Source organism: Ceratotherium simum, chromosome 29, assembly GCF_057802395.1.
Source record: "Ceratotherium simum simum isolate JZ-2026a chromosome 29, ASM5780239v1, whole genome shotgun sequence".
In the NCBI taxonomy this organism is placed as follows: domain Eukaryota; kingdom Metazoa; phylum Chordata; class Mammalia; order Perissodactyla; family Rhinocerotidae; genus Ceratotherium; species Ceratotherium simum.
The window spans coordinates 19,518,616-19,545,407 of NC_141928.1; the positions used below are offsets into that span (position 1 = coordinate 19,518,616).

The 26,792-nt window shown below is 43.3% G+C and overlaps 1 protein-coding gene across 6 annotated transcripts in view; it reads left to right on the forward strand.

Annotated features, from left to right (window-relative positions):
- ASTN2 (astrotactin 2) overlaps nt 1-26,792 on the forward strand; it is an 841,205-nt gene that overhangs the window by 398,186 nt on the left and 416,227 nt on the right. For 5 of the 6 annotated variants that reach the window (XM_087419200.1, XM_087419203.1, XM_087419202.1 and 2 more), the window contains one exon: nt 173-310. In XM_087419200.1, coding sequence (XP_087275326.1) covers nt 173-310 — 138 coding nt within the window. The remainder of the gene's footprint in view (nt 1-172; nt 311-26,792) is intronic. The other variant, XM_087419201.1, reaches the window with a different exon arrangement.

Below are 26,792 nucleotides of genomic sequence, written 5' to 3' on the forward strand. Positions count from 1 at the left end.
CGATCCGAGTCTGGGCAAAGTTGGCCAAAATTGTGCCTTGGAGAATGCAACGGTATTCAGTTGCGTAGAGAAGTGAGAAAGAGTCTTAGAAGGGATGGAAGGAGGGGGCCCCTTTTTTCTATTTTTATTCTGCTTCCCAGGGAGTTCCCCAATGGAAACTCTTACATTGCAGGTCTACTTTCAGCTTGGGCCAAGGACTCTGGCTTCCTGTCAGCAAAAGCTTTGTGGTTCCGCCCGTGGAGCTGTCCATCAACCCCCTGGCCAGTTGCAAGACCGATGTGCTCGTCACGGAAGACCCTGCGGATGTCAGGTAGGGAAGCCATCTCCAGTATCCTGTACCAAGGACTTCTTGGAGCAATGGAAGCTCTTCTGTTTCAGGATGAGAGGAACTCCTGGGAAGAAGTGCTCTTCATATTGTGGAAGTAGGCAGCTGCCTATTAGATGATGTAAAGAACACTGTCAAATATGCGCCATGCTCCACATTCCTAAAAATGTCTGCCCTTGGCGAGCCTTAATGCCTTATATTTCAGCATTATTACATTCCTTTTGGGTTTATATAAAATATGAGAGAGGCTAACGCATTATCTGGCTCATCATGGGATCATTAATGATGTTATAAAAGACCATTACTTAATAGTATATTAGAGAATCGTGAAAATGAAAGATTGGAGAATGAGATGCTTTCTATTGTGACTCTGGTACTGGGAACTGATTGTGGGCTAATCCATAGGTTCTAAATGTCCAGGTCAAATTTATTCCTTCTTGACTTGTGAAAGGATGGAGACTACATCTTTCCTTACACGTTTTACACCTTGTAGTTAACTTCATTATAGACTGACTCTACTGTGTTCTAATTAGTTGCTTACATATCATTCTGTCCTATTTTGTGGCGAACTTCTCAAGGTCAAAGAAAATAACTTATTTAGCTTTTTAATCTCCAGTTCCTAATATGTATTGGACATCTACTAAATGTTTATTGATTTAATTAAACCAGTGGATTTAGGTCTGATCCTAGCACTATTCTGGAGCTTTCTAGTGGAAGGTTTTTTTTTTTTTTTTTTTTTTTCTCCTCCCAATTTGACTAGGGGAAACATTACCAAAAGTGGACTCTGATTTTACTTTTGAAACTGGCTTGTCCACGGCTTATTGGCTCCTGAACTGGAACTTTGAGTCATGCCCCACCCCTCTACTCCCAGTGATTGCTATTCAGTGACTACATAGCTGGCTTTGGGTCATTCTCCATGAAGATATTATCAGTATGTCCATGGCATTCCTTGATAGGAAGCTCCTAGAACCCAGCTCTCCTGCTTTGCAATTTGTTTATTCTCACCTTCTCAACTTTTCATGGAAAGATAAACCTAACATGATTTTTCAGGGTACTAATATTTCCACAAGGAAGTAGTTTTGTGGAAGAATGCATTATTAAAGGGATGACATTTAGGAAATGAAGTGGTAATTACTCAAAACTAAGATGGTTTCATGCACACACAAATTGATTCATGGCACATTACCATTCTTTCCATTTTTGATAGACTTGAAGTAGATGAGACTTTAGTAAAGCATGTGCCAAGGTTTCTCTGCATTACATATTTTAAAGATGGAGCAAAGACCGTCTGGTTGAAGGACTATTCTCAAAGGGACCTAATGACCTTGACCGAAATAAACTGAAAAAAGGTCTCTGCTAGAGTTCTATAGTATTAACATTGAATTTGTGACGTCAGTGAAGTCAGCAGTCAGACTGGCTGATGGTAGCACTCACTCTGGAAACAAACAGGTCTGGGTTAGAATCCCTTCTCTGCCATTGTGAGCTAGGTGATCCTGGCCAAATTCAACTTGCTCACTTTCCATTTCTTTGCAAAATGGGGATAATAACTGTGCCTTCCTCACAGAGCATAATAATAATAATAATAACTCATTTCCATTGATTTTCCTACATGCCAAATACTTTACAAACCTTATCTCATTATACTCTTACATCAACTCCATAAAGTGATGCTAATTTTATTTTCATTTTACAGATAAAAAAAAATCTGAGATATAAAGGTGAGGCCTTCACTAGTAAGTGATGGAGCCAAGCTTCAACCCATGGTCTCTCCAGCTCCAGAACCCATGTTCTTAACTATTTCATTTAAAAACCTCCTAAGAGTTGTTGTAATGATTAAATAAGATATGTAAACACTGGCACCTAATATACTCCTAACGTTACGTTACACCAATTTTAGATGAATTGAATTCCCACTACAGTAGAGTTCGAGGGGAAACTGGTGATGGTGGGGAGGGCATAGCTGGGAAGGTTGTGTACTATGTCATGCTGTTAAAAATGACTGTGATCTACAGGGTGACTCAGTTGTCTTTTCTTCTCCAATTCGAATTACATTAAATAGCAAGGCAACCAAGAAAAGGCCCAGAATATGAACCCTCAGAGATTCTAAAACATCTTTAGAAAAAAAAAAAAAATAATAAGAAAAGTATAAGTACTAGCATGCATTTCAGGGAGAGTATAGTATGTAATTGGAAGGAATACTGCAATAAGTTGAAAGAGGTGAGACCTTCAAGGAACATGAGCCAATAATAATTAGATGCTTCTGATCTCCTGCTAAGAATGCTGTGCCTGGTGACATGGAGGGTGCACTTTCACCAAGGTGGGACTAGAGCAGAGTTGCCCAGGATGGGAGAGAGGATGATATTCTGCAGCTATGGATTCTCCTTCTCAACTCTTTCTCCAGAAACCACTAAGCTTTTCTTTAAAGAAAAGTTGTACAAATATTTGAAGAATATGGATTTGATTAGGGCACTAAATTATTATCCTGCGTGGGGTGCCCACATGTCTTTGTCTGGGCCTGGAGCAATTGCAGACAGTCTTTTAAGTCTTCCCTTCATCTTACCTCACACAAGCCCATTGGTTTCTCTGAAGGGTGGATAAAAGATTGTAATCATCCCCATTCAAAAGAATCCGTGCTATGTAGGTTGGGTTTTCCAAGCTGCACTAATAAACTTTGTTTGACATGACGTTGCCCAGGCAAGCGTATCATGGGTGTTTAAAGAATTAATAAGTTCCAGTCAGATGATATGTTAGAAATTAATAAATAATAGATCACAATTATAGATAGCCAATAATATGCCATAGAGTTACAACAGAGAGATTAGAGGAAAGACTGTGTGGAAAAGCAGAGTCAGAAAGAAAAAGATAAGCATTCCAGTAGAATTGGAAAGAAAACTTAAAGGTGCTTTGCCCATTGATTTTTTTATTTGTTTGTTTGTTTTTTAGTCTGTGACAAATTATTAGGGAAATATGTAATCTCACACTGTGGAAGGCAGAACAATTTAGCAGTCAACCATACAGTCTCTACCCACCTGGGTGGCTAAATTAAAAACAGCTGATGGTACCAAATGTTGGTGGATATGGAACAATTGAAACTCTCATGTCTTTATAGGGGGGATGTAAGTTACCATGACCAATTTGTAAATCTGTTGGGCAGTATCTATTAAAGTTGTGACTGAATGCCCACATATGGTATAACCCATTAATTCTACCCCTAATAATATACCTAACAGAAACATATGTATCTCTCCCACAGATAATACAATCAAGAATACTAATAGTAGTATTTGTTTGTACTGCCAAAAAGCTAGGAAAAATGCCCATCAACAACAAAAAAGTAGACAAATTAATTACAGAATAATCATACAATGGAATACTATTAATGATGAATATTAATGAACACAACAACCACACACATCACCATTGATGCATCTCACAAATATAATATTAAATTACAGAAGACACAAACCACACAAAGGAATATATGTGTTTATATAAAGATCAAAAACAGTAAAAGCTAATCCATGATGTTAGACGAAAGGATAGGAATTACGTTTGGGTGACAGAGAGGGCAATGACTCGGGGGAAGCATGGCGGGGTTTATGTGTTGCTGATAATATTTGATTTTTTAATCTAGGTGGTGGTTACATGGATGTTTTCAATCTGTGAAAATTCTTCAAGCTGTACAGATATGATTTACACACTTTGCTATATGTATGCTATATTTTGATTAAACATAATGCTTATTATGTAAGATAATTCTTTTTTGTGTGTGTGAGGAAGATTAGCCCTGAGCTAACATCTGTTGCCAATCCTCTTCTTTTTGCTGAGGAAGATTGGCCTTGGGCTAATATCTGTGCCCATCTTCCTCTACTTTACATGTGGGTCGCCTGCCACAGCATGGCTTGAAGAGTGGGGCATAGGTCCAGGCCTGGGATCCGAACTCGTGAACCCCAGGCTACCGAAGTGGAGTGCGCGAACTTAACCACTACACCACCAGTCCAGCCCCAAGTAGTTCATTTTTTAAAAGCATATACTATGGAGCCCAACTGAATTGCCTGAGTTCAAATCCCAGTTCCACTGCCTGTATATTACATGAGCTTTTCTGTAGCTCTGTTCCTCCTTGTGGATAATGCAGATATAAGACTATGCCATATAAGAGAATGGTGAGAATTAAATGGCGTAATACATTGTAAAGCACTGAGTTTGGCATATGGTGAATTCTCTAGAAGCACTAGGTATTATGTTTGTTCTTATTGTAGCATATTGTTTTTCTCTGTCTCTTTTTAATTTTTTCTTTTGTTGAAAAGCTACATCCAATCTATGATGCCTCTTAAAATCAATGGTGTCTTAGTATTGAGAGCTCACGTTAATCCCTTTGTCACGGGGTTTGGAGAAGACTTAGATGAATTTGTAATCTCTAATGCAGTGTGGTAAGTCTGGTGGCTTTATGTACATGGAAATATTTTCAGAATGAATAAAGGGGCATATGTGCAGTACACATAGAGTGCACTGGGGTCGTGAAAAAGGAAGAAAAAAATTCCTGACCAAAGGAATTAGGAAAGTATCTGCAGGAGAGAGAAAATTAGCAATTAACCTTGGATTGTGGATAGAATTTGGCTGCGTGGAATCCAAGTCGGGAGGGAAAGCTTTCAAATCTGAGAGGTGAAGGGCCAAAGAGGAGAAGTCCCCCTGGACAGCTTCATTCTCCAGCCTATCCCAGCAGGAGGCTGCTGGAAATGAGATTTTTAGCATTCGAGACACTAATGATGTCAGCTACAAAGGTGGAGGAGGCAGCTCTAGTTACATTGCATACAGAGTCCTTTCAATTCTGAAAACCTTCGCTGGGCCCCTCCTATGTGCCAGGTTCTGTGCCAGGAACCATAGGAACACAGAGATGAATAAGGCTCACCTCTGCTTCCAGGAATCTCATGATGTAGCAAGGGGCATGGAATAAGAGACTGACTTGAGAGACGAAATAAAAGATACTCGTGGAGAGAGAAGCATGGCAAACAACACTTATTGCTACACCCTGGGCCTTTTTCACGATTTCACCTAGGGCTGGTTCTTCTTATAAGAGAGATCTGAGAAGAGCTATTATAGTTGGAATAATCATCATCCACAAAGCCCAGCTTTTGGAGCCCCTCAGTGATTTTTCTATGATCTCAAATCAATGAAAATGAAATGGTGGAATACTGTTAATTCCTGCACAATTTCGGAAGAATAATGGGATATCAGGGTGCAAGCTAGCATTGCTCACTTGGTGAGAGTTTTCACATTGGATTAGTTCTGCATAGAATTAAAAATGTTCCTTGTTCTTTTGGCCTTTCAATTCCAAGCGTTAAGAATTTATTGAACACCTACTATATGCCAGGTTAAGTAATGGAGGTATAAAAATGTTAAGACGAAAATCTCAGTGCATTAAAGGAGACAAAATTGCAAACAAAAAGATGTTGTACTATGTGACAGTTGAAGAGGACAGAGGGAAAGTTCAAAGCAGACAAAGGACACGAGGGAGGAGGTGATTAAACTTGCCTTGGGATTAAAGGGACGGCCTTACAGAAGAGATGACCTCTGAGCCAAATGGTGAAATATTAGCAGGAAGTCACTAGGTCACTGGTTCTCAAAGTGTGGTCCTTAGATGTAGCATTAGCACCTGGGAACTTGTTAGAAAGGCAGATTCTCAGACTCCATCAGTGGTAGACTGATAATGACCCCCAAAGGTATCAGTTTCTAGAACCTGTAAACATTACCTTACTTGGAAAAAGGGTCTTTGCAGATGTGATTAAGTTGAGAATCTTAAGATAGGTTGATTATCCTAGATTATCTGGATGGGCCCAAAGTACCATAATCCGTGCCCTTATAAGAGAGAAGTTTTCCAAGTGTTTTACTGAAATGAGCTCATTTATTCTTCATCCATTATTAGCCTCATTTAATGCATGAGGAAACTGAGGCACAAAGAGGTTATGTAACTTGCCCAAGGTCACACAGCCAGTAAGCAGCTGAACCAGGATTTGAATTCTGAGAATCTGACTCCTGACTCCATGCTCCTCATCTCTAGGCTATGATGCCTCTGATTGGCCTATCTGGGGACATTTGCCAATATCCCAAATCAGTGCCTTAAGGGGGCAAAGAGCTCTAATTAGCCAGACCTGGGTCACTGACCCAATGTTGAAACCAGCAAGCGTGGGGGGACCTTTACCATGTGGATTGAGATTACAGGCAGGATAGTTCCCCAGAGGGAAGTCAGGACAGGCAGCAAATGGATATTGGACAAAAAAACCATAGATGCTCTCTCCATGGACAAGGCGTGTGGTCTTGAAGTGGCATGCCTGATGAGAGAACTTCCAGTTCAGTGTGTCTGGTGTGTAGTGCCAAGGGGCGCGTGCCAGAGGATGCAGTGAGAAGAGGAGAGGAAATAGAACATGCTTGCTCTTTGCTCCCACTTCCCTCTCTTTCCTCAGCTGTGGACCACCTGCCCGCCACAGTCAGAAAAGACTCTGAGGGCACTTGAGGATAGTGTATAAACAGCTCCAAGGGACCCCAGAAGATGCGCCTGTGTGAATGCTCCAGAAACTAGCATCTGGCTTTTGCCCAGGCAGTACCTCTAGTCAGATATAGCATGTTCTGGAAATGTGGGCCATCCATCTTAAGGTGAGATCCTCAACAGAAGCTCTCTAGGTACTTCCCTGGGTGATGGAGACTGTGCTGATTTTAGACATATAAAGACCAGAGAGCAAAGAAGGGGTAGGACAGAGAATGTAGGCTTGGAATCGTGCAGACCTGGATATGAATCCTGGTGCCACAATTTGCAACCTGAACTCCTTTGGTCAAGTAACTTTGCTTCTCTGAGTCTCCATTTCCAAACCTGGAAGATAGACATTGTTGTGTTTCCCTCAGATGGTTGTTAGGATTGGATAATGTATATAGAGTGACTAGTACAGCACCTTCCATGCGATTGATGTTCAATGAGTGGATGGTTTAGAAGTTTTAGTAGGTATTATAGTACACATCAGGAAGTAACCATATGATGCAGTGGGATCAGCTGATAAAAGATGTGGTTCACGCTACAGAAGTGTACAGAGAAGGGATGGCACATCCTTCCTCTCCATCACTTTAGGCATCAAGAGCAGAGGCAAAGGAGGATAAGAGCAGCAGGACATCAGATTGTGTGGGGTAGGCAGGAGTGAGGCTAGGACAAGGCACAAGTCAGGGGATACATTACCCTGGGGCACTTGCATGGGAAGGCCACAGGCAGCAGAGTCTAGAGGGACATCCCTTGATGCAGGCTTTGTATTGTTTAAGATTCAAGATGCCACCCTCCTATTGGAGGTGAGTACAACTCGGACTTCTTGCCTTTGCCTTCCCTATGACCTCAGCAGATTTTATTAATGACTGTGTGTATGGATATGTGTGCGTACTCATGGTAGGCAACCTAGAAGCGCATCCCAGTGGGGATGTTGACACAGAGGTGGGCTTCTTCAGCCCTCATTACATAGAATCTCAACCCCATCCTGCTTCCCCCACATCCCCCTTCCTCACCAATTTCTCGCACAGACATGTCTTTCCCAAAGGGCAAGAGAACTTCAGTAGGCAAACTTCTTACCTGCTTGAAACATAGAAGAAAGGACTATTGGGCAAAGGAAATGGTGAGGGCTTTGGAGTCAAACCCTGAGTTCAAATCCCAGCTCCACCACCCACTAGCTGCCCTTGGACAAATGACTTAAACTTTCTGAGCCTCAATTTCCTATCTGTAAATGGGAATGATAATTGCTATTATGTCTTTGGATGTTTTTAAGAATTGAATGAGATGACACATTTAAACTCTTAGCCCTATAGTCATAAATAATAATGACTAACACTTGAGCACTTATGTCGTGCCAGGCCCTGTCTAAGCACTTTACACATATTAGTTCTGACTCCTCACAACTCAGTGATGGAGTTACTATTATTATCAGGAAACTGAGGCATAAAAAATTAATTTTCCCAGCATATTATGGGTAGTGAGTGGCAGAATCAAGATTTGAACTCAAGCAGTTCGGTGAGTGCTCAGTAAATGTTGGCTATTGTTGATGCAGAGGGATTCTCTGTAAGATTGGGGGTGGGCTCATCAGATTTTCTGTCTTTATCTTTGTTGACCATTTAGTCTACTGAGTGTGTATGGAAGTCCATTCCATGCTAGTGGGAGGTGAAATATTAAATGGGGAAAGGTAGACAATTTGGGGGCCATAGAGAGTCTGTCTGGCACTCACAGCTGGGTTTATGGAATTTGGGCATTGTAATTTGTCCTGTACCACCATGTCCCTCCCTTCTTTTAGGAGAATGTAACCCCTGTGAGAAACATTACTATAAAGACCTCCACACTCCCCACCCAGTAGATCTACTCTACATCCACATCTCTTCACAGCCTCACTGCCTGTCATTCAGCCAGTGAGCCTGGAGACATATATTTCCCCCCATTTTAGTTTAGCGATCGTAATAAAAGTAAAATCTATTAGGATGAGTTTCTGCCCAGGCTCGGTAAATCTCTTCAAACACCGTTCAGCACCAGGTTTTTGTTAGTCTTGGCCACTGGGGAGGCTGCAGCACGCACCAACTGTCAGCTCAGGCGGAGGGCCCACAACACAGCCTCTGCTAAATGAAACTCAAATGGAGACTTTGGAATATAAATATTGAAGTGACCCAGGTTGGATAAAGGGGAACCAGTTAGCTAAGCTTCTCTCTTACATGCAGGAGATGCTAAATTATTAAAACTTTAATAAATGTAATAATAAATATTTGATGTTGAATTATATAAGGCTTTGCAGATACAGTGAAACTGAGAAATGGCTTGTTATATACATTAGAAGTTAAACACTTTTCAAATGGGACTTATGTTGAAATGGGACTGCAGCTCTTCAGATGAAAAAAGGAGAGAGAGACATGAACGTATGATATTTTGGCAAGCATGCTGGGCTGGGGGTCAGGATACCTGGGTTTGAGACCTGACTCCCCACTGAAGACAGAGATAAATGGCATTTGAGGCACGCCTTACTGGGCAGAGGCCTTCCACGCGGCTTCTCTTATGTGATCCTTACAGCCATCTTCCGAAGTCGAGGCTATTTTTATCCTCCATCACACAGGTGAGGAAGCTGGCATTCTAAGACCTTAAGCAGCACAGCTGGTAAGAGAATGAGTTAGAATCTGAACACAAGGCTTCTGATCTCAAGACCCTTACTCCATCCATCATGTCACCTTGTCTCCCTCCTTGCTGCATGGAAATCCTTTCTGCTCATCATCAGGCAAGATATTTTTGGTTTCAGGAGACAGAAACCCAATTTAAGTTAGCTTAATGACAAGTGTATTGGAAGGGTGCCGTGGGGAAAGTAAGAGATCAGCTAAGCCACAGGGATGAGGGGAGTTGAGGGAATTACATGACATTAGGATTCTGTCTTTCCTCTCTTCATCATTCTGTGATGGCTTCATTCTCTCCTAGTGCACAACTACTTCCTCCCCACTCCCACCCCCATGGTAGGGGTTGTGATAATCATGAGTCCCAAGACATTCGTGCTCTTAGCACCAAAGAGTGAATGCTTCTCTTTCTTGAGTTGCAATTTGAAAAATCCTAGAGAAGGAATCTTACCAGCCTGGCACGGGTTAGGAGCTAACTTCTTGATTTATCACCTGAGATTAGGGGGCAGGATCATAAAGTACAGACACAGCCATGGAAGGAAGTGGGGGACCATGAGATGAACATCTGCTCCAACCCAAGTCTTCAAAATCCTCCCTGGGCTTCTGTTTATCCAGCTACCTTAGAGTCTGGACTAAATCAGACATGGCAGATATCAGATATCTCATGTGCTAACTCAGATAAATGGGCTGAGGCTGCTTAGGATATTATGTTGGGAAGATTTCTGAGGCTACAGACAGACTCAGCTGGGAAAAGTGTCACGATAAATTCATGATACGTGCCTTAAGTATGAGACGGGAGTTGTGACAGAAGGGTCAGGTATTTGCCATCCCTGAACTTGGTGGTATTTATAGGTCCTTCCGGTTTGCATCTGATGACTTGATGATTGTGTTCTCCTGTAAAATGAAGAGAGATTTTTGGTTGCTGAGATGCAGGAGAAAGATAGTCCTGTGGATGGGGAGATTGAGGATGAATTAGAAATGGAGCTGTCTTACTCCATCTATCTGTTTTTATCCATCTATCTGTTATCTCAGAGGGTATATTTGGATAATCTCATCCTGGTACCAACAAGTTTCCTGAAATAGATTTCTGGCTTGAGGCAGAGTTGAGGCCTCCATAGAGGTGCTTCCTAGATACTGTCTGGCACTATCAGTGTCACTTGTAATGTATTAAAAATGGAACACTCTAATTTAAGCTGTAAACAAACTACTCACATTACAGAGGCCTTGAACTGCATCTTAGAGCTCTAAAGACATGTTTAAATAATTATAAGCTCGCAAACTGGAAGTGACCTTCTGCATCATTTTTTCCATCCCCCTCCTGCCCCCCACCATCACATGGATGGTTCTAAGTGGATAGAATCCACCCTCTACCTACAGGTATCTCAGAGCCTCCTGCTGTGTTGCCTGCCAAGGTCTCACAGTATTCCCTTAGAAATCCTCGCTGTGGTATTTCCACCTAACCAGGCCAGGCCTTAGATTATGCAAGCAGGACTTCAGGGATAGTGTTCACCAAGATAAGCCAAGATGAGCAATCATTTTGCCTTCTAAGACGCACTCGTTGGGGCTAGGAAGGACCACACGTTTCCCTTAGTGTGTCTTACTCTGTCAAATAAGTACTAATCCTCCTTGCACCCAACACAGACACACATACACACACACACACACTCACACTCACATACTCACTAGAGCAGTCTGGTCAGAAAGAAGATTTGGACATTTCAATGATTAATGAATGGATATTGATATTAGGCTTAACTCCTTTTCCTCTCACTAACCAAGGAAACCAGTATCAAAGAGGGTCCCAGCAGGATGGCATGCTCAAGCTGGGAGAGGCTTAAAAGGGGACTATGCACAAAGATGGGGAGTAGTTCTAGAAAAGGGAGATGCAGTACACTGTGGCTAGTGTCAGTGGGTCATGGTGAGGGTGAGGTTATCAGAACATGGAGAGAGAATTCCATGGAGCGTGATGCTTGACAGGAGCTATGTCCTTTAGTCAAGGGGCATCGACAGGAAAGAAGTCAGGGAAATAAATGTCCCAACCTCATTCAGGCACCTCCCCCCTGAGCTTCTGCTGGTGCCCCCCGTTGGCTGACCCAATGGGAACCCAGGCAAGAGAGCACATTGGAGCAGTCCATCAAAGTAGCCTCCGAAGGCACAAAACGGGGTAAGGATGAGCCAAGTGTGGATGTTGAGGAGCAAATGGAAGAGATCCAGGGTAAATTCCATGCCTTTCCATCCTACCTTAAAGATATCCTCCAAGTGCCCCACCTTTCCATCTTGTCTGACACTCCCAGGCTCAGACCCTCCTCAAGAGTCTCACTGCTTTCGTCTCCAGCCCATCCCCATGCATATGCCCAATCCAACCTCTGTACAGATTGGGCCATGCTTCTCTCCTGCTGAAACAATTTAGAACCCCCTCCCCGCCAGACCCCACTGCCTCAGAATAAAAATCCAAACCACTTCACCTGACACACTTGAGCACTTCTGGCTCCACCCTCTCTGTGATCTTGTTTTCCACCATGCCCTCATTTGCCATCTCCTCAAAACGTCATACACTTTCCTATCTCTTTGCCTTTGCCAGTGCTGTCCCTCTGCTTGAAACGTCCTAATACTCACCCAGTCCCCTGTGTACCTGGCACAGTATCCCTCATCCATCATAGTCTTGCAGAAGTGTCATATCCTGTAAGCAACCTTTCCTGAACTTACCCTCCTTCCATCCACCAGAATCATAGCCCCCTTGTTGCTTTGTTCATGCTGCTAAAATCTCTCTTCCTCGATTATAGGATAGCACATTGCCTTGCATCATAGTTAACTGTAGATGAGTACCCTCACCCTGCCCCCGCCCCGGAATCGATGTGTTCCTGGAGGTCAAGGATCAAATCTTAAGCATCTCTGCATTCCCAGTTCTAGGCACAGTAACCAGCTCAGAGAAAGGATACAGAGCATTTCGATGATGCCAGTTTGATGTGGCTATGTTGGCATAGTCATGAAGATAGTTTGATATTACCAATAAATTGCTCAACAAATACCTTTACGCTATCTCTCAACATCACTCAGTCCCCTTGCATGTAAATATCCTTAGCATCAAAAAGCCCCATCAAAACGTCCTGCCTCGCAGCTTTCGTTGTATTGTATTATAAAAATCCGTATTGTCTCAGAATGGTTCCATATAACACCAGTACTTTGGGGTTAGTAAACGTAATAAAATAAAATAAGAGGGTTCCTTAATTTGAAAGGTTTGAGAAATCCTATTATAAATGAAGTTACTACATTGATTTCCTTGGTGGCAGCTTTCCCAAGGACGTTAATATGTTAATGAAGTCATGAATCTTTAGGAATTGAAGTCTGCACACTACAGTCTCCAGGACACTATTTAACTAGGTGCAGGCTCAGGACCAACAGTCCTTGAGACACAATTCAGGTAGTACCATGTTAGTCCACTGAGGTGCAGAGGCTACGCAAGTGAAACCAGACATCAGGGAAAGAGGGATTCTGGTCCCAAGGGGCCTCCTTCAAAGTACATGCACATTCTTTGGGAAGGAGAGGGTGGGGAGCTGGCTTCTCTCCTGTTGGTTTATTTCAGGCCAGTGGACCACTGAGCTCCATCTTCTGTCTCCTTGAACCTGTAGAAGGCAGAGGGCCCTCATGGAGGGTGCAAGGTTTGGATAGAATGGGCATCCTTGGATATTTCAGAGAGGGAACAAATCCTGGGTCAGTAGAACTATGAGATCACCTAGAATTGGCAGAGGAGGAAAAGGAATAGCGAAAGGAAAAAGGACGGAGAGAGAAGAAAAACTCCAAAGCAAGCCAGCCTTTTGAAACTCCTAGCTCAGCATTGCCCAGTTGTTAGCAGCACAGGTTATAGTTCTGGATGCCGTGACTCAAATCCCAGCCATGCCACTCACTATCTGGGTGAGGGTGGGCAAGTTACTCTGCCTCAGTTTCCACATTTGCAAAATAGAGATAACTTCACCTACCGCATAGGATTGCTGTCAAGAATCAAGTAAGTGGATGCATGATGTGTTTAGCACAAAAATATTAGCTATTAATGTTATTACAATATTATAATGATTTAGCCCAGACTTAGGGCTGTGTAGGAATCCTCATTAGGCTCTTTTTAAATCTTGCCTTTTCAGAAGGGATCCTGAATCATGGTCTTTGGAGAGTCCACTTTCCCTTCTTAGGGCTTTGCATTCAGTAAGCACTCAGTAATTGCATGATGATGGAGTCATGGAGTGTGACTCAAAGACGGTTCAAAAAGAAATAAGAGATTTATAGCAGCACTACTCACAATAGCTAAAATGTGAAAGCAACTCCAGTACCGACGGCTGTATGGATAAACAAAATGTGGGATATACATACACTGAAATATTATTCAGCCTTAAAAAGGAAGGGAATTCTGAGATATGCTACAACATGGATGACCCTTGAGGCCATTATACTAAATGAAATAAGCCACTCACAAACATATAAATACTGTGTAATTCCACTTATATGGGGTGCTTAGAGTAGTCAAAAATCATAGAGACACAAAATGGAATGGTGGTTTCTGGGGCCTTGGGGGAGACGGGAATGGAGTTATTGTTTAATGGGTTCAGAGTTTCAGTTTTACAAGATGAAAAAGTTCTGGAAATAGATGCTGGTGATGGTTGCACAACAATATGACTGTACTTAATGTCTCTGAACTATACACTTAAAAATGGTTAAGATAGTATATTTTATGTTATGTATATGTTACCACAATAAAAAAGGGGAAAATAATAAGAAAATAGGAGAGAATGGTTTGGGGGGAAGCGTGCATGGCCGTCTAGCCTGTCCCAGCAAGCCATGCCAGACTCCTCGAAGGCATCCTAGGTACCGAGTTCCTGGAGCAGAGATCATGGCTCCATAGCACGTCTGTCCCTCCTTCCTCCCTTCTGGAGCACCTTTCAGCCCAGCCACCATCCTCCTAGGTACAACAAGACTGGGTTAACCACATTGAAATGGAACAGCCTGAGAGGGTACATGATGTGGATCTTGATTCCCACACTGGGGTTGCTCAGGTGCTGAGGGATGGATGAGTCAGCTGTGAGGGTGTCCAGTCCAGTGGCGTGAACACAGAATCTGGAAGGCATGACAGGACATGGGGAAGTCCATGGTTCCATGGGGAAAAGCTTTTGATTGCCCATGAAAGCTGAGGTACTATCAGTCAAAAGGAAAAGCCTCACTTCCCTCATCTGTAAAATGGGCTTTAAGGGGGATGGTTTTGCCCCTAGGGGACATTTGGCAAGCTCTGGGAACATTTTTGGTGGCCACAACTGGGAAGTGTTACTGACATGTGGTGCATAGAGACTAGGGATGTTCCTAAATATCCTCCAATGCACAGTATACCCCCTCCAATAAAGAATTGTCCAAACACCAATTTCAATAGTGCCAAGGTTGAGAAGCCCTACCTGAGATGAAGTTATATTAGCCCCATTGAACAGATGAGAAAATTGAGGCTCAGGAGGTCTGATGTCAGACACACGTTCATTCCATTGCACCATCCTAGAGACCCAGTTCTGAAGATGCCTGGGATAGAGTGCCAGTTATTAAGCCAGAAATTGAAGCATGAAGAGAAAAGCTGGCATGCATAGAGTTAGCCTCAGGGAGACAGGATGAAGAATTGGTCTCGAGAATAAGGCAGTGCCCTGGCCCCAGGAATGAACATCAGCCTCAGGCTTTGAGGACCCTGCTCACTGGGGTCCAATGGGAGCTCTGCAGAGCCGGGCTGGGCCAGCGCCCGGGCTGTGGGGCCAGGAGGAGCATCGCCATCGTGGCAGGTCTGACAGCAACTCGCTCCTCCAAAGTGAGCCAGAGACACCCCGCCCTCCCTTCCTGTGACGGATTTTCAACATTAAAAAAAAGTTTACAATCCCAGGCGGGCAGGCATAAATCACCGCGCCTCTGTGCAGCAGCCGCAGACGTGACTTATGGCCCCATCGCCATGGCAACGGGGAGCGCAGCCAGCGCGCGCACAAAAGCGCTGCTCCCGCCTGACAGGCCTGCTCGGGGCCCTGATGGAGAGGCACGTGTTCCGGTGAAAGGATGTATTCTCCGGAACTCGGTGCCCATTTGTCTTCATCCTGCACCAGAGCGAGCCCCTTGCTCTTTGTCGCCTCTCCCCACGCCCAGCCAACAGGTTATTTTCCTCTCTCTCGTCTGCGTAGGAAGGTGTTTTCTTCTTTTAACCTGTCCTCCTGAAAGTTGGCAGAAACGACCCCAATTAGAGACTGCAAAGCCCCCGATGGGTCTGCCTGGCCGTCCTCCCTCAGCTGTGAGTTATGGTGATAGCTCCCACGTGCGGAGCGCCAATCCATGCGCACATTTCCTCCACGACGTTGGCAGATCGGCCGTAGATTTTCTTCCTGCGCCGTGCCTTCCAAGACGGCCTCTGCCTGCAGCGAGAGTGGGTTCCTCAACATGGCAAACCTGCTTTAGACCCTTCCATCGCTCCCTTTGCCTGTAGCCAGGAAGATAAATCTCAAACTTCTCAGGGTGACACACCGCCTTTGGGTATCCAGCCCTGCTTCTCTCTCCAGCCACACCTCACGCTCCCTCTTGGGGGCTCCAGCCTTCTTGAGTGCTTTGAGTTCCCTGTGTCTCCTGTTCCTCCTGCCTAGAACGCAGGCATTGCCTGCCTCTTCATCTGGCTCAGCATATGCCTCTTCCTCCAGGAAGCCATCCTATTTAGAAAGTCCAGTGTAGAAGCCCTTTCTCTGTGCATATTCACAGTGTCTACATCTCCCCACTGTGGCTCTCACCCTCACACACGGTGTTACTGCGTCTCAGGGCTGCTAAGTTCCATGATCCCTACTCCACTGCCTGGTCGCTATTTCCTCTCTGTAGACACTGCTGTCACCTCCTCACCACACTTCCTGCCTTTACTCTTGACACCCTCAAATCGATGCCCCACAGAGTAGTCCAAGGGATATTTTTTCCAACCCCAATTCAGTGATGTCATTCCCAGTTGAAGCCATCCCATGGTCTCTCCTTGCCCTTATAAGAAGTCCAAACTCCTTGCCTGCCCCCTGCCTGCACCTCCAGCCTACATCCTACCTTGCACTCTGTGCCGGGCCAGCTGGCCTTGGTGCATTTCTAGGTATCTTGTATGCTTGCTTATCTCCAGGCCTAATCTGAATGCACAGCGTCTGCCCCGTGCCCACCACCAGTTTCCAATAAGTAGGGCTATTTCTACTCATCCTTTAGGCCACAATTTAAATATTTCTTCTTCCAGGAGGCCAGGTCTTACCTCCTTACATTAGATTAGGTGAGTGGCTCTCAAACCTGGCCTCATGCCTCTAACCTGGTGAACTTTTAAAAAATCACGGATCCGTGCTAGTGGGTGAAAGTTTGAAGAGGAACAGAATATTCACATGGTCTCAAAGTATTAATTACAAAGGGAAAAATAACCTTGCAGTGGAGAAACCTGGCCCATGCTACCTTACCCAAGTGACAAAAGTTAACCTCACAAATCGACATCATGTGCCTTCTGATATAATGCGCTGAGAAGGCTACAGCATGACTTCTGGGATATTCCTGCCAAAACACATAACCCCAATCTAATCATGAGGAAACATGAGACAGATCCAGATTGAGCGTCATTCTACAAAATAGCTGACCTGTATCTTTAAGAATCTCAAGGTCACGAAAGACAAAGCAGACTGAGGAGCTGTCCAGATTAAAGGAGCCCAGAGGCTTGACAACTGAGCACAGCACATGAGCTGAGTTATTTTTTCAGCTTTATTGAGGTATAATTGATAAATAAAATGGTAATATATTTCAAGTGTACAATGTGATTTGATGTATGTATACATTGTGAAAGGATTCCTACCAAGTAGGGATTTCCTTTTGCTGTGAAGAACATTAGCAGGACACTTGAAGAAATTTATATAGATTAGATGATAGTACTGTTATCAGTGATACTCTCCTGATGTCAAGAACTGTATTATAATAGTTATAAGAGACACCATCTTTGTTTTTTTTTTTTAAAGATTTTATTTTTATTTATTTTTTCCCCCCAAAGCCCCAGTAGATAGTTGTGTGTCATAGCTGCACATCCTTCTAGTTGCTGTACGTGGGACTCGGCCTCGCGCTGGACGGAGAAGTGGTGCCTTGGGGCGCGCCCGGGATCCGAACCCAGGCCGCCAGTATCAGAGCGCGCGCACTTAACCGCTAAGCCACAGAGCCGGCCCTGTTTTTTTTTTTTTTTAAAGATTTTATTTTTATTTATTTTTTCCCCCCAAAGCCCCAGTAGATAGTTGTGTGTCATAGCTGCACATCCTTCTAGTTGCTGTATGTGGGACGCGGCCTCAGCATGGCCGGAGAAGCAGCGTGTCGGTGCGCGCCCGGGATCCGAACCCGGGTCGCCAGCAGTGGAGCGCGCTCACTTAACCACCAAGCCACGGGGCCGGCCCACCACCTTTGTTTTTTGAAAATGTACACTGAAGTATTTAAGGGTAAAGGGGCTTCACATCTTTAATGTACTCTCAGACAGTTCAGAAAAAAATGTGTGTGTGTACCATGCAAAGACATACACCATACACATTCACAACTACACAAACACCTTGTGTGTGTGTGTGTGTGTACAAAGAAAATGAGATAAAGAAGGAGAAAGCAGAGAAAAAATTGGGACATGAGTCCTCCAACTTTGTTCTTTTTTTTTTTTTTTCAGTGAGGAAGATTGGCCCTGAACTAACATCTGTGGTCAATCTTTGTCTTTTTACTTGAGGAAGATTGTTGCTAAGCTAACATCTGTGCCAGTCTTCCTATTTTGTATGTGGAATGCTGCCACAGCATGGGTTGATGAGCAGTGTGTAGGTCTGCGCCTGGGGTCCGAACCCATGAACCCCAGGCAGACAAAGCAGAGCACACAAACTGAACCACTATGCCACCGGGCCGGCCCCTGTTCTTCTTTCTTAAGGTTGTTTTGACTATTCTGGGTTCCTTATATTTCCATATGAGTTCTAGGATGAGCTTGTCAATTTCTGCCAAAAAAAAGGCAGCTAGGATTTTGATAGGGACTGCATTGAATCTGTAGATCAATTTGGAGAGTGTTACTGTCTTCACAATATTAAATCTGTTAATCCATGAACATAGGCTGTCTTTCCATTTATTTAGATATTCTTTCATTTCTTTCAGTGTATCAGTCTTGCACTTCTTTTGTGTTTCTACGTATTTTATTCTTTCTGATGCTGTCGTAAGTGGAATCACTTTCTTAATTTCATTTTCTAATTGTTCATTGCTAGTATAAAGAAATGCAATTGATTTTTGGACATTGACCTTGTATGCTGAAGCCTGGCTGAACTCATTAGTTCTGTTTGTGTATCTATGTGTGTGTGTGTATTCCTTAGGATTTTCTTTATGCAAAATCATGTCACCTGCAAATAGTGATAGTTTTATTTCTTTTCCAGTCTGGCTGCCTTTTATTTCTTCTTTTTGCCTAAGTTCTCTGACTAGAACCTCCAGTGCAATGCTAAATAGAAATAGCAAGATTTATACTTATTCCTACAACTGTTCTGTAAGTCTGATAGTGTGTTAAAATAGAAAGTTGAAAAATAAATACTGAAGGCCCTACCTTCAGGAATTCTGATTCGGTTGGTCTGGGGTGGCACTCAGGCAGCAGCATTTTTTAAAAGCTCCCAGTTGGTTCTGAAGTACAGCCGGGGTTGGGAAGTTCTGGACCAAGCTCTCTGGAAAGAGGCCTTCGTCTTTCCCCATCATAGCAGCCGCCCAGTGCTGACAGCTCAGTGCAGGGCCTGGCCCTCAGGATGTGATCAATACAGGGCCCCAAACATTTTTGTTAAGAAATAAAAGAAATATCCTGTATGCAGCAGCTATCCTGGAGGACACTGAAAAGCTTCTCAACATTCTTGTTGGCCAGACCCCTAGACTCCATAACTCGAGTCCCAACCAGGGGCTTGAAAATTCAAACTGGAAACTGAGGAGGCAGAAATTACTGTCTCATCCTGGGCTCCTCTGGGCTCCCTGCCTTTGTCCAAGCAGGCATCGGGCCCTGGCACCACCTGGTACCTGCAGGACTATCGGGAAACTGGTTTGGTTCGAGTGTCTTAGCCAAAACTATTCCTAATAGAAAGGGCAAGGGTTTGGGAGTCAAGCAGATTCGTATTCAATTCAGACTCTAACGCAACCTCCCTGTGTGGCTTTGGGCACCTCACTTAACCTTGCAAGGCATCAGTTTCCTCGTCAGTTAAGCGTGATAATTATTCCTACTTTTCAGCTATGAAAAGTCAGTGAACCGATTCATGAATGCCAAACAATTAAAAGTTAGATGCTGTCATGTGCCTCAGTGAATGGGGGAGTTAAAAGCACAAACTGTCCTTCCAGTAACAGATATTTGTGGAGGACCTATGGGATCAGAGACGGAGAAGATCTGAGAGATCGTCTCCTCCATCCCTTCCTTTTCAAGTAGAGAAGCTGAGACATAGAGATGACCTGGGGCTGGCCCACTGTCACACTGTGGGACAGTGGAACAGGCCACCTGGGTCCCTGTCGAAGGGCTCTTTACATTTTATTAGGCTGCATCTCCATGGCCTAAGTCAGCATAGATGCCGTTTTTTCCAGAGTCACCGATGGCTGAGCAGGAACTGGGCTCCTCACTGGAGGTGGTGATCAAAAGCAGCCTTGAGGCTTGGAGAGGCAGCTCCAAGGGCTGTTGCTCAGCCAGCTGAGGCAGAGGCTTCAGGCCAATATCAGCGGCCCTGGGCTCCTGACAGCAGGTGTGGATGATGAATGGGCAGCTTAACATGTTGGAGCAAATTGATCATTGCATCACCGACCACAACTTACTCATTTCTGCAAAGAGGGCAATTCATTACCTGGCATGTCACACTGCCCATGTCATCACCAGAGATAAAAGCCTGAGGCCTCGCAGTCTGTGCCTCTCGCCACATCTCACCTTTCCTTAATGGGAGAGCAAGGATGCTGAAATAGAGTGTTGGAGGCTCAAGTGTCCTTCTTAGCCTGGTCAGACCCTGAGGGCCTTTTCTTCTTTACCAGGAAATATGAATAGGAACAAAACTCAAGGATTTTAAGCAGATCAACAATAGCAAGTAAGTTGCATCTTTCAGGCCAGGCTTATACTCTCTGGAGCACGATGCTGAGAAGGATTCTGAGGCTGCCTGTGAGCCCAATAAGAATGAAAGCCAGAATCGATTAGTGATGTCTGCAGCAGGTCTAGAATAAGTAGTCAGACATACATCATGTATAATCCTCCATTCGGTGATGGTGATGGTTGGACTATTTCATTATAACCCTCAAGTTCTGTCAAATGCTAAACAGCATTAAGAAGAAACTAAGAGGCAATTAAAAATAGAGCGTGCAGTTATAGACAGTTAATGAATGCTTACATCTTGTTATTTTAGTCAATGTCGTAGTCTCAACCACAGTCATGCATTGCTTAACAACAGGAATACATTCTGAGAAATGCGTCGTTAGGCGATTTCATTGTTGTACGAACATCATAGTGTACTTACACACATCTAGATGGTATAGCCTACTACACACGTAGGCTCTATGGTACAGATCTTACAGGACCACCGTCTGTGGTCTGTTGTTGACTGAAGTGTCATTATGTGACACATGACTATACAGTAGCACAACCCACAGGTTTGTCCTAATAAGTTTTTGGGTAAGTTGCAAGAAATGTAACACTGAAAATAGATTACTCAAGTTATTCTGGTTTGTAACATTTGAAACTGCAGGATCTCAACCCAGAGTTTAGACAAATTGCAAGAAATATAATATTAATAATAGTCAAATTATCCAAGTTTGAAAATATTTTCTCTCTTGGAGGGATTTTTTTTTTAATATAGTGGATTAAAAGTTGTAAGTAAAATAATAGTAGCCATGTTTGAATTCTGTCTTTCCTGAGTGGAAGAGAGAAAAGTAGGATCATCAATAACTTGCTGGTGATACTTTGCATTCCCCACATCCCCACTGACTGAATCTGAGGTGTCTCCCTGAACTTCTGCCACCAAATAAACAACTGGGCTGCATTTACATCTACTGCTCTCCCACTGATCTTCAGGATCTGGCTCTCTCCTGTCCAAGGCAAATTCTTCTGCCTGCGTTCTGGATCCCGAACACTCCAGTTTATTGAAGGACCTCACTCTGTTGATTATACCCTCCCTCTCCTTTGTCTTTGCAAGAGAAACCAGCCTGTCTTCATGGTCAGTGACAAAAACCAACCCTAACCAGCTTACCTATAAATGGGAACCCAGTGGTTCTCATGACTGGAGATGACTATGATACAGACGGGCTCTCACACACAAGTTTCTGGAGAAACAGAGCTCCCTCTCTCTCTCACTCTCTCTCTCTATCCCTCCCTCTCTTACCTCAGCTCCTGTCTCTATGTTGACCACATTATCTCCACATCCTCCATAAGGTATGGGCATGGGCACCAGGAGCTCTGGAGGCATATTCTTACATCTTGAACTTTAGAGAGAGCATCTCCCTTCCTCTGCATGTTGTATAAAATCCCAGGGAAGGATATATATTGGCCCAGCCAGATGCATATGCCCTTCACTGGGACAAATATTGAGAAAGGGGATCAGGTCCTATGAATGGTCAAGTCTGGCATATGCTGTATCCAGGATGGCAGGGTGCTTACATATTTGTCTCCTTTCCCTGATAGCCATGTGAAGTTGGAAAGAGGTAATTCTGGAAAACAAAGGTAAAAAAAATTGAGTAGGGGCCGGCCCGGTGGCATAGTGGTTAAGTTCACACATCCCACTTTGGTGGCCCAGGGTCTGCCGGTTTGCATCTTGGGTGCGGACCTACTCACCGCTCACCGAGCCATGCTGAGGTGGCGTCCCACATAGAAGAGCTACAACTCTACAGCTGTGATATACAACTGTGTACTGGGGCTTTGGGGAGAAAAAAGAAAAAATAAAAGAGAGGAAGATTGGCAACAGATGTTAGCGCAGGGCCACTCTTCCTCAAAAAAAAAAAAAGATAATTAGGTGATGGTATCAGAATAAGGTGGGAAGGGATGCTTACCAAATGAAAACAACAACTACCCATGATAATCTTTAACATTTCCTTCAGTATTCGCCTCTTTTTCAGTATTTAAACATGTTCAACAATATCTCTTATTAAAAATAAATAATGATAGTTTAAAATAACAATAAGAATCCTCTCTTACTCATGCTCCCTCTTCTGCTGTCCGTTTATCTCTCTCCCTCTCTTAAAGCCAAATTTATGGTTTATTTTTGTCAATTCCTAGCCAATTCTCAGCTCACTGGAAAATAGTTTCCTAGAGCCCAATGGTTCTTAACCAAGGACAATTTTGCCCCCTTCCCGTGTCCCCTGGGAGGTCTGGCAACGTCTGGAAACAATTTTGATGCCACAGTTGGGAGGGTGCTACTGGCATCTAGTGGGTAGAAGCCATGAATACTGCTAAGCATCCTACAATACACAGGACAGCCCCCCACAACAAAGAATTGAATAGCCTGAAATACCATTAGTGCTGAGATTGAGCAATCTTGGACCATTTTCCTAGAGCTATCTCCTTCATTCCTGATTGCCTTCCATATTCTTTTATAGACCTCCCTGGGAGACCATCCAAACTCGCAACTGATGCCGAAATAACAACCACCACCAAACAAGGAAAAAACCTGTCATTTATTGAGCATTTACCATATGCCAGGCAGTGGGGCTGTGTTTCATGATAACTGCCATAGCTAATCCTCACAAAGGCTTTGTAGGATAGGTACTATTATTGTTCCTGAAGTCACTCATCCTTCTCTCAGGGCAAACCAAAATTCACACTCAAATCTATCTGATTCCAAACTCTGCGCCTTTAACCATTAAGCAGTGAAGGCTCTGTAACTCCTGGAACCCTCACTGCATCCACCCAGAAACTATGAGGGTAGGCGTCATCCTTCCTCCTCCTAGACTGGCCCACTGGGACAGTGATACATTCTGGAATTGGACATGACTTGACCCTGCACCCAGTTCCCCCCAGGCTCTAGCACCTGCAGTGGTTCTGGCACAGTGTCAGCTCATCATCTTTTCTTCCTCCTCCAGAGGAGGAGGAGATCTCAGCATTGTATGGAGCAGGGATCTGTGAGAAAGAAAGAGAGAGAAAAAGAGTGAGAGAGAAAGAGACAGAGAGGGAAAGGGAATCAGGATCTCTCTAGTATATTTTCAAACAGCAATGATAAATATGTTGTAGAGAGCTTAAGTAAAACCTTAAAATATATATCAGTTTATATCACTTGGAGCAACAAATAATTCTAGCACTGAGGCTGCCATATTATACATTGATACTACATACTATGTAGCCTTTTTGGATGGCCATCAAGCTTAGGAGCATATTCAAGTCTCAGAGGAGTCCAGGGTTTGCTAGACTCAGTTGACTTTAGATGTCTTTTTTCACAGAGTATTTATTAACAGTTTACTAGAATATGTTTTGAGAAGTGCTAATCTAATTGTGGTTTTTATACTACAAAAATAAACCAAAATACCTCTTTCTCTCTCTCTTTCTCACACACACACACAAACGCACATGTAAATAAAATTCTATCTACTGAAGGTGAAGGACCTAGGAGCAGCAACCCCCCTGCCAGCCCCCCCACGACAGCAGTGAGCATACTTAGTGTCCAGATCTTGGCTTATAAATACCACTTCCACTAAAAGGAATGTGGGCTCTTTGAAGAAATGGCTGATCCCAGGGCTAGAACAAGGAAAATAAAATATTTGTGTCAAAAAGATGAGAACATGTCAAAGGACACAGGAGCCAGCTTGAAGAAGCTTCCACTGGATAAATTTGGTGCAATCTGATCATCCAAATAAATATAGTAACATATAACCCAGTCAATAAAATAGGAAACCACCATTCAATACAAATATATATTAACAAATGAATACATTGAATGTTTGATGAGGAGTGAGATGTTTACGAAGTTTCAAAGTACCTCCCCACACTAGATTTAGTAATTACAGAGGGGGAAAGAGTTACTTTACAGTAGAGAAGACTGTCAGACCATACGTCAATCAAATGAAAAAAGTGAACTTCATCCTAAGTGGGACAAATCAAAATCATGCGCCACCTGATAGGATGCCCTGACAAGGAAACATGAATTCTGTGATATTCTTTTCCAAAGATGCATTACCTGAATCTGATCATGAAGAAACATCAGACAAACTCAGTTGAAAGGGATGGTTTTCGGAAGCTTCAAGATTATGAAAGACAAGAAAAAACTGAGGACACATTCTAGATTCAAGAAGACTAAAAGACATGACAAATAAAGGGAACACATGATTATGACCTGGATCCTTCTCTTTAAAGGATATTGTTGGACACTGGCAAAACTTGAATGGGACTTGAGGATTTTACAGTAGTAATGTATCAGTGTTAATTTCCTGCTTTTGATCATTATATTGTTGCTATGTATGAGACTGTTTTTGTTTGTCGAAAATACCTATAAAGTGTTTGGAATAATGGAAAATCTGATCGCCCACTTACTCTCCAATGGTGCATAGGAAAAGATTCTTTGATCTCCAGGAATATAAAAATATTGCCTGAATCAAAATTTTATTCTTTGAGAATGAGTCCGTTTCTCTGCTGGCCAAATTTGGACCAAAGTAATCTCTTGCTGGGTATCTAGAAGAGGAACAAAAAGATACAGCCTATCTCCCTCTCCTCCCTTCTTTTAGAAGAGAGTATAGAGATCCAGGATACACAGAGTCAGAGAAGAGAGAGAGAAAGTCATTGAGATGGAAAATCAAAGTTGTTTACACATTAATTACTCGGTGAGATCTGCTATGTGCTCCCTTTGGGAATTGTGAAGTATCTTCCCAGAAGAAATAACCTCATCAACTTAACTCAGATGTCTCTATGAGACTTCCACTTTCATTATCCCATTTGTTCCTCAAACAGCCCATAGAGGCAGAATGAACAGAGAATATGAATCCCATTTCACACATTAAGAAACTAAGTCCCCCAGAAGTTAAATGACTTCCCAACACCGCACAGCTGGCAGATAATGGTTCAGTGAATCAAACCCAGAACTGTCTGATTCCAGAGTCCCCTTAGAGTTCACCCACTGCCTTCCAACATCCCATCGGATAGAGTCTCCCTCAAAGAAACAGCAATGGTTAGTCTATACCTACCTAGAGACATCATTCTGCTCCTTTCCTCATATTCTGCATTGGCTTAATACCTGTTGGAGAACTTTGCCCTGCTTTTTCCCATCTTGAAATTTAAAAGCAATCAGTTATAAAATAAATAAGTTATGGGGTTGCAATATACAACATAGGGACTATAGTCGATAATACTGTAATAACTTTTTATGGTGACAGATGATTATTAGACTGATTGTGGTGATCAGTTTGTAGTGTATATAAATGTCAAATCACTAAGTTGTACACCTGAAACTAACATAATATTGCATGTCAGTTGTACTTCGATTTAAATAAATAAATAAATAAAAACTAAAGGCAATCTCATTTTTGGCAAAATGCATACTGGTGGCCAATCACGCAGGCTAGTTGAAGCCTGTGGTCTCAATTTCAGGTACGGAGGTGGGGAGGTGGGGGGAGAAGAGCCTTTGCTGATCAAGGTGGCATGTTCATCTGCTCAGCACTTGCCACTCTCATGTACCCTGCCCTCTTCCTGCCCGCAAACCTTCCACTTTAAGACCTTGAGATGAGACAGTCTCCCTTTCTCAAAGGCTCAAGTCCCTGGTCTTACTGAGCAACGCTCAGGTTGACAGATTTGCTCCTCACACACACACATGGCCTTCCTTTCCTTCCCTGCTTCTGTTTTATTGTCTTCATCCTTCGTCCCAGTGCTAACAGTTGAAGATCATTATTAGATTTCAAGAAAGATGTACAGCTGAGGAATTTATTAATTTTGCCCTTTGGCTACAGAAAGCCAATAATCATTATCACAGAATTTTAAAAGACAATGAAGGAAAGAGAGAGGGGTTTAAGTTGGGGGTGGGGGAAATAAACAGATGCTGTCTAGTTCTGAGATGCTTTTAATGTCCACAGAATCTCCCAGAGGATACTTTCCCGTTTTCTCACACTAGGGGCCACATGAATTGGCAAGCAGCCTCAGAGATGATAAAAACTCGATAGAAAAGAGAGATCATTGCGGGGTTGGGTGCTCATAAAAGGCTTCCTGCGGGAAGAGGTAGGATGGGGTAAGTTGAAGGGAAACAGGGACTCATGGTCATATAAAATGCAGGAAGGAACTGTGTGTACGTTGCTCAGGACTGTGATCCAGCACTAAGAATAATATTGAACAAATTAT